The sequence below is a fragment of the Tachypleus tridentatus genome, chromosome 1 (genome assembly GCF_004210375.1).
Source record: "Tachypleus tridentatus isolate NWPU-2018 chromosome 1, ASM421037v1, whole genome shotgun sequence".
NCBI classification, from domain to species: Eukaryota; Metazoa; Arthropoda; class Merostomata; order Xiphosura; family Limulidae; genus Tachypleus; species Tachypleus tridentatus.
The window spans coordinates 158,293,085-158,305,434 of NC_134825.1; the positions used below are offsets into that span (position 1 = coordinate 158,293,085).

The window sequence follows — 12,350 nt, forward strand, 5'->3', positions numbered from 1 at the left end:
ATAGAAAGAAGCAAGTACACTTGCCACTCTGTCAGTAACTATTCTACTTGAAGGGGGATATGACGTGATAAAATTAATTATCAGCCTCTGTGAGATGGGGCAGGTTTGGTTTTTGCACACTTAATGTTCAACTAGTAGAGACTATTGTCCAGCAGTTTTTCAAGCTTAACTAGTTGTACACCAATTTTATTTCAAGCTTGATTTTAACATGTAAACTGCATCAGTAACTTCTTGGCTTTGTGAGAATGTTCTACAAGGTGAAGAATTGTATAAACATAATTATTATTGGTTCTTTAGACCAATTTTTGGTCTTTGAGTCATATTGTTAAATGTAATGTAGATAAAAGTAAAACACGTTTTCTTTTGGTAAGACATTTTTGTTACCAGTGCTGAAAGTGTAAGGTATGGATATTGTTTGTAGTTGTTATTTAGTCAGTGGTGGCGCGCTAGGATATTTTCATTGGGAGGGCTGAGGTAAACTGTAGAGGGGCTTTCCAAAATGCCATCAATATGAAGTATAGATGGTAAATTATAATAATGTAACTACCAAGTTACATTTCAGAAAGGTGTGCAATTTTGAACTGCAATTATTATTACAAATTAGAAATAATCTGTTTATGAAAATATGCACATATGTAAAAGAGGAAGCTCACCTAAATTCCACCCAAAGTAATACATAATAATAAAGAAAATTAAGATTAGCTTAGATTGAACATTTAATATACCATTAAGAGTGAAGCTACAAATCAAAATAAATATAACATAAAGACATAGTTTACATAGCAGAAATGAATTATCCCATGTGAAGTTAATACACTCTGAGGAAACGTAAGGTCACTATCAGGCTAACTGTCTTTCATCATGTTGTGTTTATAGTCAATATTACTTCAAAACAATGTACTTGTTCTGGTGATTGGCAGCAAATTTTGGATGGCTGATACACAATGCAAAATGATCTCACAATGGACACAACACTGGCTAAATGCTTCATAGTTTTGACCTATACACAATACACTTGTACATGCATGCTATGTTTTACTTTCCAATAAAAGATAAGTGAAATTAATGGATATATACCTGTGAAACCTTTGGTTTATCAAGTAAAATCCCACTTGTAACTTGAAATCAACGTAGTTGTCTAATCTTCATCACATCTCAAGATAGAATGGCATTACACAGGGAACAGCAATACAGCGCATGAGTTTCAGTACATTCAGTACGTTGCTATGGGACACATGACACATACTTCTGTCTTAATGAAGATGTTGAGTTCTAGAGATCTATGTCTCTTTGATGTTAATTGTTAAGCAACAACGACAATTGTTTTCCATATTTTATGAATATATGTAGCTAACAATAATGCCCCCCCCCCACCTTGGCACCACCACTGTATTTAGTTGCTACATGTAGTGTAAATGAAAATAAATTATTTGAACAACTATTTGGTTTTATAATATTATGCTTAATGCAGATGGGAGTAAAACATTACTAACGTTTTGTTTCATGTTTAGTTATTATGCTTGAAGCACCCTAGTGGCACAGTGATGTCTGTGGACTTGCAATGCAAAAAACTGGGTTTCAATACCTATAGTGGATGAGCACAGATAGCCCTTTGTGTAGCTTTACACTTGACTACAAACAATTTATGCTTGGAGAAAATGGGAGTCAGATACATGAACAACCATTTGGCTTTATGTTATTTTTATGCTTGATGCAGATTAAAGTAAAACCTTAACTTTTTGATTTTATATTTTTGTTAAGCTTGGAATAATTTGTAGTAATGTATATGAACAGTCATTTGATTTATTTATTTTTTTATGCTTGATACAGGTTGAAGGTAAAACAGCAGCCTTTTCAGTTTCAAATTACTCGGTTCTTGCTGCAAACAATAAAATTATATGTAGTATTTTGTTTTTGTAATGCTTGTGAAAGAGAGTAACTTGTACTTACGTTCAGAAAATGTGAAAGGAACTTGTGAAAAATTTCGTTAAACGTTTAGAAACAACAAAATTCAAGCTGTTGATAACCAACTGATTTGTTTTTGTTTACTTTGTTAGCCTATCGTTCAGTTAGATCATCATGGAGAAGTTAACGTAATGACTGTTGAGTCGACCAGAAGTGATGAGTGATTTGACTACAGCTTCAGAGCCACCAATACTATGGCCTCTGTCTTTCTAGGTATAACAGAACTACCTTTAAAGTACAGCTGTGGGTGTCGTCATACGCTGTTATCTACAAACAATAATATTCATAATTAAATTGAAAATGAAACAGATTGTATTTGTTGAAGCAAAATCTGTTTTGATTTTTTATTTTACACCTTACCTTTTGGTTTGTTCAGTGTATATTTTGTCTTGAAGTTACACTGAACGTTTGTACGAAAAGTCGTTGCTCTGATAAATAACCATGTACAAACTTAGCCAAACTCTAGTTTTGAGTTGAATATAACATAATTCGTTAAATTACAAGAGATAACCCTGTATTCCATATGTCGTTTTAGAGTAACTTATCTGAAAGAAATTTAACTCTCAAGCTTTCAGAATTTTCTACCTAAATACGTTTATTTCTCAGTTTACATTTTTTGTATTTTATCATAAATGCCTTAAGTAATATAATTTATAAAATTTGTGTTTTAATGTTAGTGTTACACTAACAGTGTTAGTGTAATACAGAACCACTACTAATGTAATATCTGATCTCCAAAAGAAATTACTGTTTAGCATATAAACCTTTGTCAGAACCTGTTTATACATAGTCTGGCCAAATGTGGATGTTCACTTCTTTTTTTTTTTTTTTTTTTTTAAACCAGAAATGAGAACTGAAAACAACCGTTAAGTGCTTAATGATTTATATGCATAACCTACAGTGGCTTTTATATAGCACGTGAATGTGTGTAAATTTTGTAAATTTCTACTTAGTAAATGTAATTATTTTTCTTTTAATTTTGCATTACATTTTCTACTATATACGATTTCATACATTGTTTGTTAGTCTTCGATAGGTTAAACTTTTTGTTCGGTATGATTGTGTAAGTTACTTTTAAAAATACAAGCAGTTTAATTCAGATTTCTGAAGTTTGCAAAATAAAAATATAGAAATCACGAGTCACTAATTAGTTATGAATGTTTCTTTACTTCGTAAAAATGATTCACCGTAATAACTAATATTTACTCCTAACGGTGTTGTGTGTGTGCTCCATAGTTGTTTTTATGAATAAATTCTGTGGTGTCTAACTGTTGCGCGTGCCTGAAAACTTTTCAATAAACAAATTTTAGGATAATTTTTAAGACATTTTAATAAAGTTCAAACGTATCGTATCTTAATTTTCATAAAAATTACACACACTGTGATTGTTGCTGTTCGTTGTAATAAATCCGAACTTGTGTCACGTATTCTGTGGAAAACAACAAAAATGAGTTTTTGAAAATTTACTTATCACTTTGAAGCAACTTATTACCCAATATCACCACCACTAGCGCAGAAAGTAAACTATAATAACTGTAACGTAGTGAAGCTTCGAAATAATTTTAATATAACATACTCAACTCTCAGCACATATAGACAAATGATAGTAAATAATGGTGAAAAAAGGGAGACATGTTGAATTTTATTACTTCCGCCTTTAATGGAGTTTAATTAATAGAAAAATAAAGAAATTTATACATAATACGCTTAAATACACAAGGAAATTACAATGTACAGAAAAAAGGAACGTGAGGAAGCTTGAAATAGAAATAAAACCTGCGAAATCACGTACATTGAAAATCAAGGAATATAACCAAACGTTTGATTGGTTTTAGTTGAAACAAGAGCTTCTAAAGAAAAACGTTAACTCATTTCACTCTGTGATGTTTTTAACGATACGTTAGTAGTACAATCTTTAGGTGTCTAAAGAAAAAAAGTGACCTTAATACGACAGTGTTTAAGAGTATTTGTTAAATAAGATTTCATCAAATTCTAAGGAAATTTGTAGTGGAAATACTTTGAACAAATTTTCTAATCTGTATTTCAGCGAAGATACATCAGTTTGAAGTTACAAAAACTTAATATTACATTAAAAAGTAAACAGTTGATATATAATTAAATGTACCTTTCATTTCTCTTCTGTCGCAGAACCGGGATCTCATTTTAGAAAACTATAAACTTACCTTGAAATATTCTTAACCTGCGACCAATTCAGCTAGTTTCAGTTTTTTTTAATTTTTCAAATATAAATAATTTTGACTAACGAAAATGCGTTACGATATATAACGTGCTTTTCCGATTATGTAGTAAGAGTAAATATACAACTATATATTCCAAAAGAAGATAATTACAATAACAAGCATCTTAATAGAGCAATAGGATTTAAGTAACGAATGGGGGAGAAGCGCTTCTACATAGATCTTGTGTCAAAATGATTGCCATTTTTCGGGCTCAGTAATTCAGGAAAAAAAAAGTAAATTATATATTTATATAAGTAAATTTATATATGAAATATACATTTCATATTGTGAAATGTAATAGCTAAGCATTACCAGTCCTAAAATGTGATTTTAAAATCACGTTAATGGCGGATAGTTAACATTTGTCTTAAATTAGCTATGGCGGCTTGAAATTCAAAGTCTGTAAAAATAATTCTTCACATAAATCATTTGTTTTCCACGAATCTCTACCCAACTAGCACTTCGTTTAATACCTGCAGAATTAACTTTTAAAAGATTATAACGTATACATAAATAGCGCCGAGTACGCAAAGATAATTCATAAGGATCAAAATATTTTTATTTACATATATTTAATTAGTAACAGACAGGAGAGTTTGTTTGGGAATTTCGCATAAAGCTACTCGAGGGCTATCTGTGCTAGCCGTCCCTAATTTAACAGTGTAAGACTAGAGGGAAGGCAGCTAGTCATCACCACCCACCGCCAACTCTTGGGCTACTCTTTACCAACGAATAGTGGGATTGACCGTAACATTATACACCCCCACGGCTGGGAGGGCGAGCATGTTTAGCGGGTGCGAACCCGCGACCCTCGGGTTACGAGTCGCACGCCTTACGCGCTAGGCCATGCCGCATGCCGGGCCAGACAGGAGAGAACGTAGTTAGTAAAATTTAGATTAGAGTAAGAGAGGGTAAAAAGTATTAAGTGAAATAAGTTTTTTAAACGATGAGGTCATGACAACTAGTTCGAGAAATGGATCTTGTATTTGTCATGACAAATCTTTGTTGTTTTTTTTTACTATATAATTTAATCTCGTTTATTACGACTCCTGCTGTTAAATGCAAAACGAAAGACTGGCTCCGGCATACCCATGTGTGTTAAGGGATTCGATTCGTAATATGAGGGTCGCGGGTTTGAATCCCTGTCGTACCAAATATGCTCACCCTTTTAGCCGTGGGGTCGTTATAATATTAGGTCAATCCCTCTATTGGTTTGTAAAAGAGTAGGCGTTGGGTGGTGATGACTAGCTGCTTTCCCTCTAGTCTTATACTGGTAAATTAGGGACGGCGAGCACAGATAGCCCTTGAGTAGCTTTGCGCGAAATTCCAAACAAAGAAAGAAACCAAAGGTTTATCATTTTCTGTCCTCCACTTAATGGGTTTGTTTTGTTTCTGATGAGTCTGCCCGGTTGTACATCATAACAAAAAAGTTTTCAGAATATTTTGCTTCTATAATCGATATTAACCATTTAAACCTGCATATCTCTTGTTTCGTTTCGAAAGGCACGGTATGGGCAGGTTGTTAGAGCGCTCGACTCGTAATCTAAGGGTCACAGGTTCGAATCCCCGTCACACCAAACATTCTAGCCCTTTCAGCTCTGGGGGCGTTATTATGTAACGGTCAATCCCACTATTTATTAGTAAAAAAATGTAGCTAGCCCAACAGATGGCGGCAAGTGGTGATGTCTAGCTGCATCCATCTAGCCTTACACTGCTAAATTAGAGACTGCTAGCGCAGATAGTCCTCATGTAGCTTTGCGGGAAATTCGAAAACAAGCAATCGTTTCGAAAGTTGCTTAAAGTTTTGTTTAGTAGAATTCTTCGTTCAGGTGAAACATTATCAAGTTTATTGAACCCTGTGAACTTATGTTCATCCGTTTCAGTCAACACAAGTTGTACTTGATTGCAACTAAATTGTTTCTATAGTTACCTGCTACAATAAACTTTATTAAAGGCATTTTAGTATAAACTTTCATGAAGTGTTTGAAGCCAGTAGACTGTGGTCATTAGAAATATTAAGTAAATGGACACGTAATAATTACTAAACAGGCCTCTTTTCTTTCTTGTTGTAGATGACTGTTTTATTCATTGTTAATTCACATAAAAAGAATTAAAAATGCTGAAAGTGGTAGGATTAGTACTAAAGCTTTGATTTACCCTTACTATAACTACCCTTCAACAATATAACACAATAAAGGGTTTTTTATATATATTCATGTTTTACTTATTCAGTGATCCTTCGGGTTAGGAAATATGCTTTAGATTGTTATCAAGTGAATTAAAAAGCGTCTTTATAAATGACGTATTAGTTAATGTATTTATATTTTCACCGCAAGTGTAGATGGAACTCATTCGAGCTTCATTGTAGTTCTTGCTTTATAAGGTTTTAATTTTCAGTAATATCAAAAGTGTTATCATGATAGGTATCATTAATTTCATCAACTGTAAAACTATTATGAGGCTTTAGTTTAAAAATCGTTGTTTCGTCATAAATAATGGTCGCTGTGTTCTTTGTGATGTAATAATCTCGCTGATTTACACATTTTAACTTCTAATTATCGTGCACCAAGGAACACTACTGGCTCTTTAAAACAATAATTCAAAAAATTATCCCTGATTGTAAGAAAAATATGTTTTTAACCTGTTCAGTGCGGTAGACGAGATAACTCGTCCAAGCCGATCGGTAACGCAGTGCCAAGGACGAGTTAATTCGTTCTCAATAATACCTAACTTCAACAGTAGATGTCAGCACCATACACGCATTTGACCTACTTACAAATTGTTTCACTTTCGATCCAAAATGGCGTCACGAAAAAGTTACAAAATGAAGAAGCATCAGAGTTGTGTTGTAGCAGCTGAAATACTTGGCAGTCAACAGGTTAAGTAGTTAAGGATAGTGGAGGAAGGTTAATTTTCTTGGTGACCTAAAGAGGTCATGTTATTCCTAACGATAACTTCATATAAAGTGAACAAAAAAGTCGGTATTGGCAGCTGGAAGCTCAAAACTCGTTGGTAAGAAATATATTTTGTAACTGTCACTTAATTCGTGACGTTGAGAAATCAATGATTGAAAGGATGTTATTTTTCTTGTTTTTCATACCACTGAGTAAGTTCTCTCGTGAGAAATGACACCAGATGTTTCGAAAAGATCGTTTCATTGATCGAGAGGAGTGGCAAAAGTAGCACGCAGCAAGATTCCTGATACTTAGTAGATTGTGACCTACACATCTCGAAAGTTTTCCAATTCTACATGGATTGAGAGAATTGTGTTTTCTGTAATTGTAAATTGCCATACAATAGTAATAATATAAACATTAATTCTGTTTGACGAGAATTTTAACTGAAAAGTCTAAAGTTGTACTGAATTCTTCTAGTGATTATTTACTTCTTGATGTCTGAGATGATAAACGAATTGAGTTTATTGATGGCAATGCATTATGGGGCTTTCGCTATCACGATGTAGTTTTGAAATATAAAATAAGAAGATTATTGAAATAACTCAGGCAGGAGACAGCGACAGTTTTTATAAGCTCCCAGATTATGTAACAATGGACGATGATGATACATGTATATAAAAAGATATATACATAAATAAATAAATGTGTATGATCTCGTGCGTTTATACGAACATTACATAAAGTCATTCGTGAATGTCGTATAATATGAATGAATCAATTATAAAAGGACTCAACAGCAGTTAACGTGTGAATAGTCAAAGGATGTGGTCTTTAATGTTACGACTTTGTGATATGATGTCACTTCTGATACCTAAACTGTAAAGTTTTATTCCAAGTACCAAGTACTTGCTATACCCATCCATGTTAGTAAGAAAATGTTCTAATCTGAATGCTGAAAACTTCAAAGGGTAATGATTTTTTTTTCTAGAAGTAATAAGAGTAACAAAAAACTCGTACGATAGTCTGAGAAAACATAATTTTACCTGATGTATTTGTGTGTGTATTTTTTGTTACAGCAAAGTCATATTAAGCTATCTGCTGAATCTATTGAGGGGAAATCGAACACCTGATTTTAGCGTTGTAAATATTTTTGTGAAGATTAGCGCAAGATATTTTGATTGAATCGAATAAAAACATGTACTTGTGGGTGAAATTTTCAGTAGTAAATGAAATTCATAGTTAACAGCTCAAATATCATAACAAATATAAACCTGGTGCACCAATGCTTTCTTTAGTCATGATAGAATATCTTCAGTCATGTAAATTTAAATATTTTTAACAAAAAACCAGTTTTACAGAATATTTTCTTGATATTGTTTCAGCAAAAGCTCCAGTAGTAACACACGAAAATGCAGGTTGCAATAGAGAGAGGTTAAAAGTAGTACACGCATAATGAAAGCTCTGTAAGATACACTCAAAACTTGTACTAAACTTGAAACTGAATGACAGTACTTAAGGAAAGACAACATAACTGTCAATGTATTCTAACAGTCAAACGTAATTATTGACATAATCTAACCTTTCTCAGCTCATATGTGGGAAACCAGTTTACTGTATTTTTTTCATTCCTTTATGCTGGAACATCTCTACAGATGTGATAACCAGATGTTTGGGAGTGGAATGAGGCTGAGCTAGAGATTAAAGTATGTTTTGTTGCCTAAAAGGGACGACGTGGGGCGGTATGATTAGCAGTACAAACCAATCGCAAACCCCATACAACCTGAGGATCAGAAATTTTACAGGCATTGAGGATACGTCTTATATAGGTGTTATAGGACGTGAGTACACGCAGTCCAGTAGAAATGTCGCTTGACAAACATATAGGCTTATGAACTAATTCCTAAAGTATTTTAAAATAAGTTGTAGTCATAATCGAGCAGTTATGACGTCTTTCATTCTTCGCTGTATATGTTCTTTGGACCAATTGCATTTCATCAGACATTGCATTTTCAATATAGAGTTTTGCTATTGACATAAAACCCTTACCCGTTTTTTGGCTATATCTTTCTTCAAACAGTTAACGTTCAGCCATCTTATCTTGTTTATCAGTTCCAGAGAATTTAATTAAACTAATATGAATCGTCAGTGCGAAAGGGACACAAAAGCTGAGACTTCTTTACAGTGAAAAAGTGGATTATATTATCTCGGGCTCCAGATTTGGTTTGTTTTGAATTTCGTACAAAGCTATTCGAGGGCTATCTGTGCTAGTTATCCCTAATTTAGCGGTGTAAGACTAGAGGGCAGGCAGCTAGTCATCACTGCCCACCACCAACTCTTGGACTACTCTTTTACCAACGAATAGTTGGATTAACCGTCACATTATGCTAGGTGTGACGAGGACTCGAACCCGCGACCCTCAGATTACGAGTCGAGTGGCTTAACCACCTAGCCATGCTGGGCTCGGGCTCCAGGAGACGGCCTGAAGTTCACCACAGAGGGCAAAGTGTTACAGGCCAATGCACTGAACATGGAAATGCTTACTACATCTTTTGTGTGGTTTGTTCAAGAGTTACATCCGTTAGAAGTCAAGCCTACTTTGAATATTCCAGTCATTGAGAGAGAGATGGATGACTAACCACCCTCATCGACTCCAGAGAAACTGAGCCTCTAAACTAATCAAAAGGTGCCTAGAATTCCTTTTGGAAACAAACAAGGAGGAGCTATCAATTGCAAAGAATCGAGACCTGTTTGTACAATTTTCTGTAAGAGGATGTAACATTTCTACTCTTTGATGTTGTCAGGTGTGCTCACTCCTTTGATATAATATTTCTACTCTTTGATGTTGTCAGATGTGCTCACACCTTTGATATAACATTTCTACTCTTTGATGTTGTCAGATGTGCTCACACCTTTGTTGTAACATTTCTACTCTTTGATGTTGTCAGATGTGCTCACACCTTTGATATATTGATGGCCAATCAGGTTCCAGGAGAATTGTTATGCATCCCTGGACAGTGAAAGCCATTACTGAAGTCCTAACGTTAAATCTAGTGCCATCATCACTACAAGGGCAGTACAGACAATCATGGGTCATCTCTTTGGCTACCGTATTAAGGGTTTGTGCCATAATTGGAAGTGTTGTATACACATCCAAATATCTCTGTTGTTTGTTTCTATTAAATTCTTTTGTTTGCTTCGCTGGCGTACTTTTTATTCAACCTGTATGCTTTCAAAGATAATGTATTTCGTTTTTCTGTTAGCTTATATCGAGTCCTTAAAAGGTTTATTGTAATATTATATCCAAATATTTATGTGAGTTTACTTTTATTCATTTATAAAACGAATATATGTCAACACTGGATGATAAAACTGAACATTTTTTCGTTATTGTATTATGTATATTTACATAATAACTTAACATAATATTTTGGAACAACAAGGGACCTGTTAGTCCATTTCGGCTGTCTCATGTTCTAAGCCGAACTAAGCGTATTAAATAAATTAATTTTAAAACATTTAAAGCCAGCACTAATCATTCATATATCTATCAAACTTTCTTTTAAACTCACTCAAATTTACTGCCACCACAACATCTATAGAGACCAACCACCCTATTTAAAAAATAAAATTGTTTTAGCTGATGACGGTTTCTACCTTGCCTAAATCTGTATTTGGGTCCTCTAGTTCTGTCCCACCCCAGTGACACAGAGGAATGTTTTATAATTCTCGTCGTTAAGTATGAAAAATGTTGATATATATTAGTTCAAATAAGATTCCCTCTAACTCTTCTTTTTTTCAAGAGAAAATAATTTTAAAAATCTTATTATCTCCTTATATGACAATCCCTTCATACCAAGTACCGTTTTAGTAATGTTGTGCAAGATTGTTTGTTTTGAATTTCGCACAAAGCTACTCGAGGGCTATCTATGCTAGCCGTCCCTAATTTATCAGTGTAAGACTAGAGGGAAAGCAGCTAGTCATCACCACCCACCGCCAACTCTTGGGCTACTCTTTTACCAACGAATAGTGGGATGACTATCACATTATAACGCCCCCACAGCTGGGAGGGTGAGCATGTTTGGCGCGACGCGGGCTCGAACCCGCGACCCTCGAATTACGACTCGCACGCCTTACGCGCTTGGCCATGCCGGGCCGTTGTACAAGAACGTAGATGATAGCAATGGCCTTCACTAGTAGAATACATGGTATGTGGAGGTTACTGCCTTACCTATCTCAAATGATAATGACTATTAACATGGAAAATACTAGCCCTTGTGGATAAAAACAACATTTCTCAATAAATAAGAAATATTAGACTTAAAACTTCCACACGTAATCTCAAGTAAGAGTATTAACGTAAACATATCTCAAGGCTGAAAACCCGTTGACTGTGTGATGAATCTATTAAAAATCAAATATACACCCTGGTTTTTTTCACTGATTTGAAAAGAAAAAAAATTGTTTTCATTTTGTATAACACATCGTGTCTGTTTTGTTTTATTTCTTGTTTAGTTTATTTATATTAAGTATCACTGAGTCATTTATCACATCGATCTTTCTGTTATAAAGTGGATCTACATATTTTTCGGATAAATCAGTTTAAACTTAACAATACCATACTGCAACAATAACATATATTTGACATGGATCATTCTTTTCACTTCTCACAGCACAAAGAGTCTATTCACTGTGAAGTGAAAAGTGTTATTGCAAGTGATCCAGCGGTTTCTCACCGACTTTCGCGATGACGAGAAACCCACTTGAAGTAAAAATGTATCTCAAGACTGTTTGCTGCAATCTCTCTTTGTTAACCTGAAGATGATCTAGGAAGGTCGAAACGCTGTTCTCTACTTCTTTTAATAAAAGTTTTAATACCCATACCAGCCGTTTTGAGATACGTTCTCACCGACTTTGTCTGATATCCTAACGCCAAACTATGTGACTTCAATAAAATACTGTTATGTTCCATGGTTCTTTTGTTCATTGTCACATGAATTTTACACTTCCCGATATACTGACAGGCTGTGTGTAGCTTAAATAGAACATATCATATCAAAACTACTGAAAACTATTTTTACCATAGCATAATAAATTGATCTTACGTATATTTTGCAAACTGTGGTGTTTGTCCGAGCATTCGACTGTCTCTCGTTTGGAAAGCTTTGCAGTCAAACAAAATTGTTAAGAATTAATCAAAATATCATTTAAAATGTGGTATAACTTAAATAATAGAAATATAGATTTACAT

General features: G+C 34.1%; 1 protein-coding gene across 2 annotated transcripts in view; it reads left to right on the forward strand.

Annotated features, from left to right (window-relative positions):
- The window catches only part of LOC143228723 (uncharacterized), a 48,644-nt gene extending 45,532 nt beyond the window's left edge, over positions 1-3,112 (forward strand). The window contains exon 6 of one of the 2 annotated variants that reach the window (XM_076460016.1): positions 1,831-3,112. In XM_076460016.1, the coding sequence (XP_076316131.1) occupies positions 1,831-1,920 (90 nt within the window). In that variant the 3' untranslated portion in view covers positions 1,921-3,112. The remainder of the gene's footprint in view (positions 1-1,830) is intronic. The other variant, XM_076460021.1, reaches the window with a different exon arrangement.
- The last annotated feature ends 9,238 nt before the right edge of the window (positions 3,113-12,350 follow it).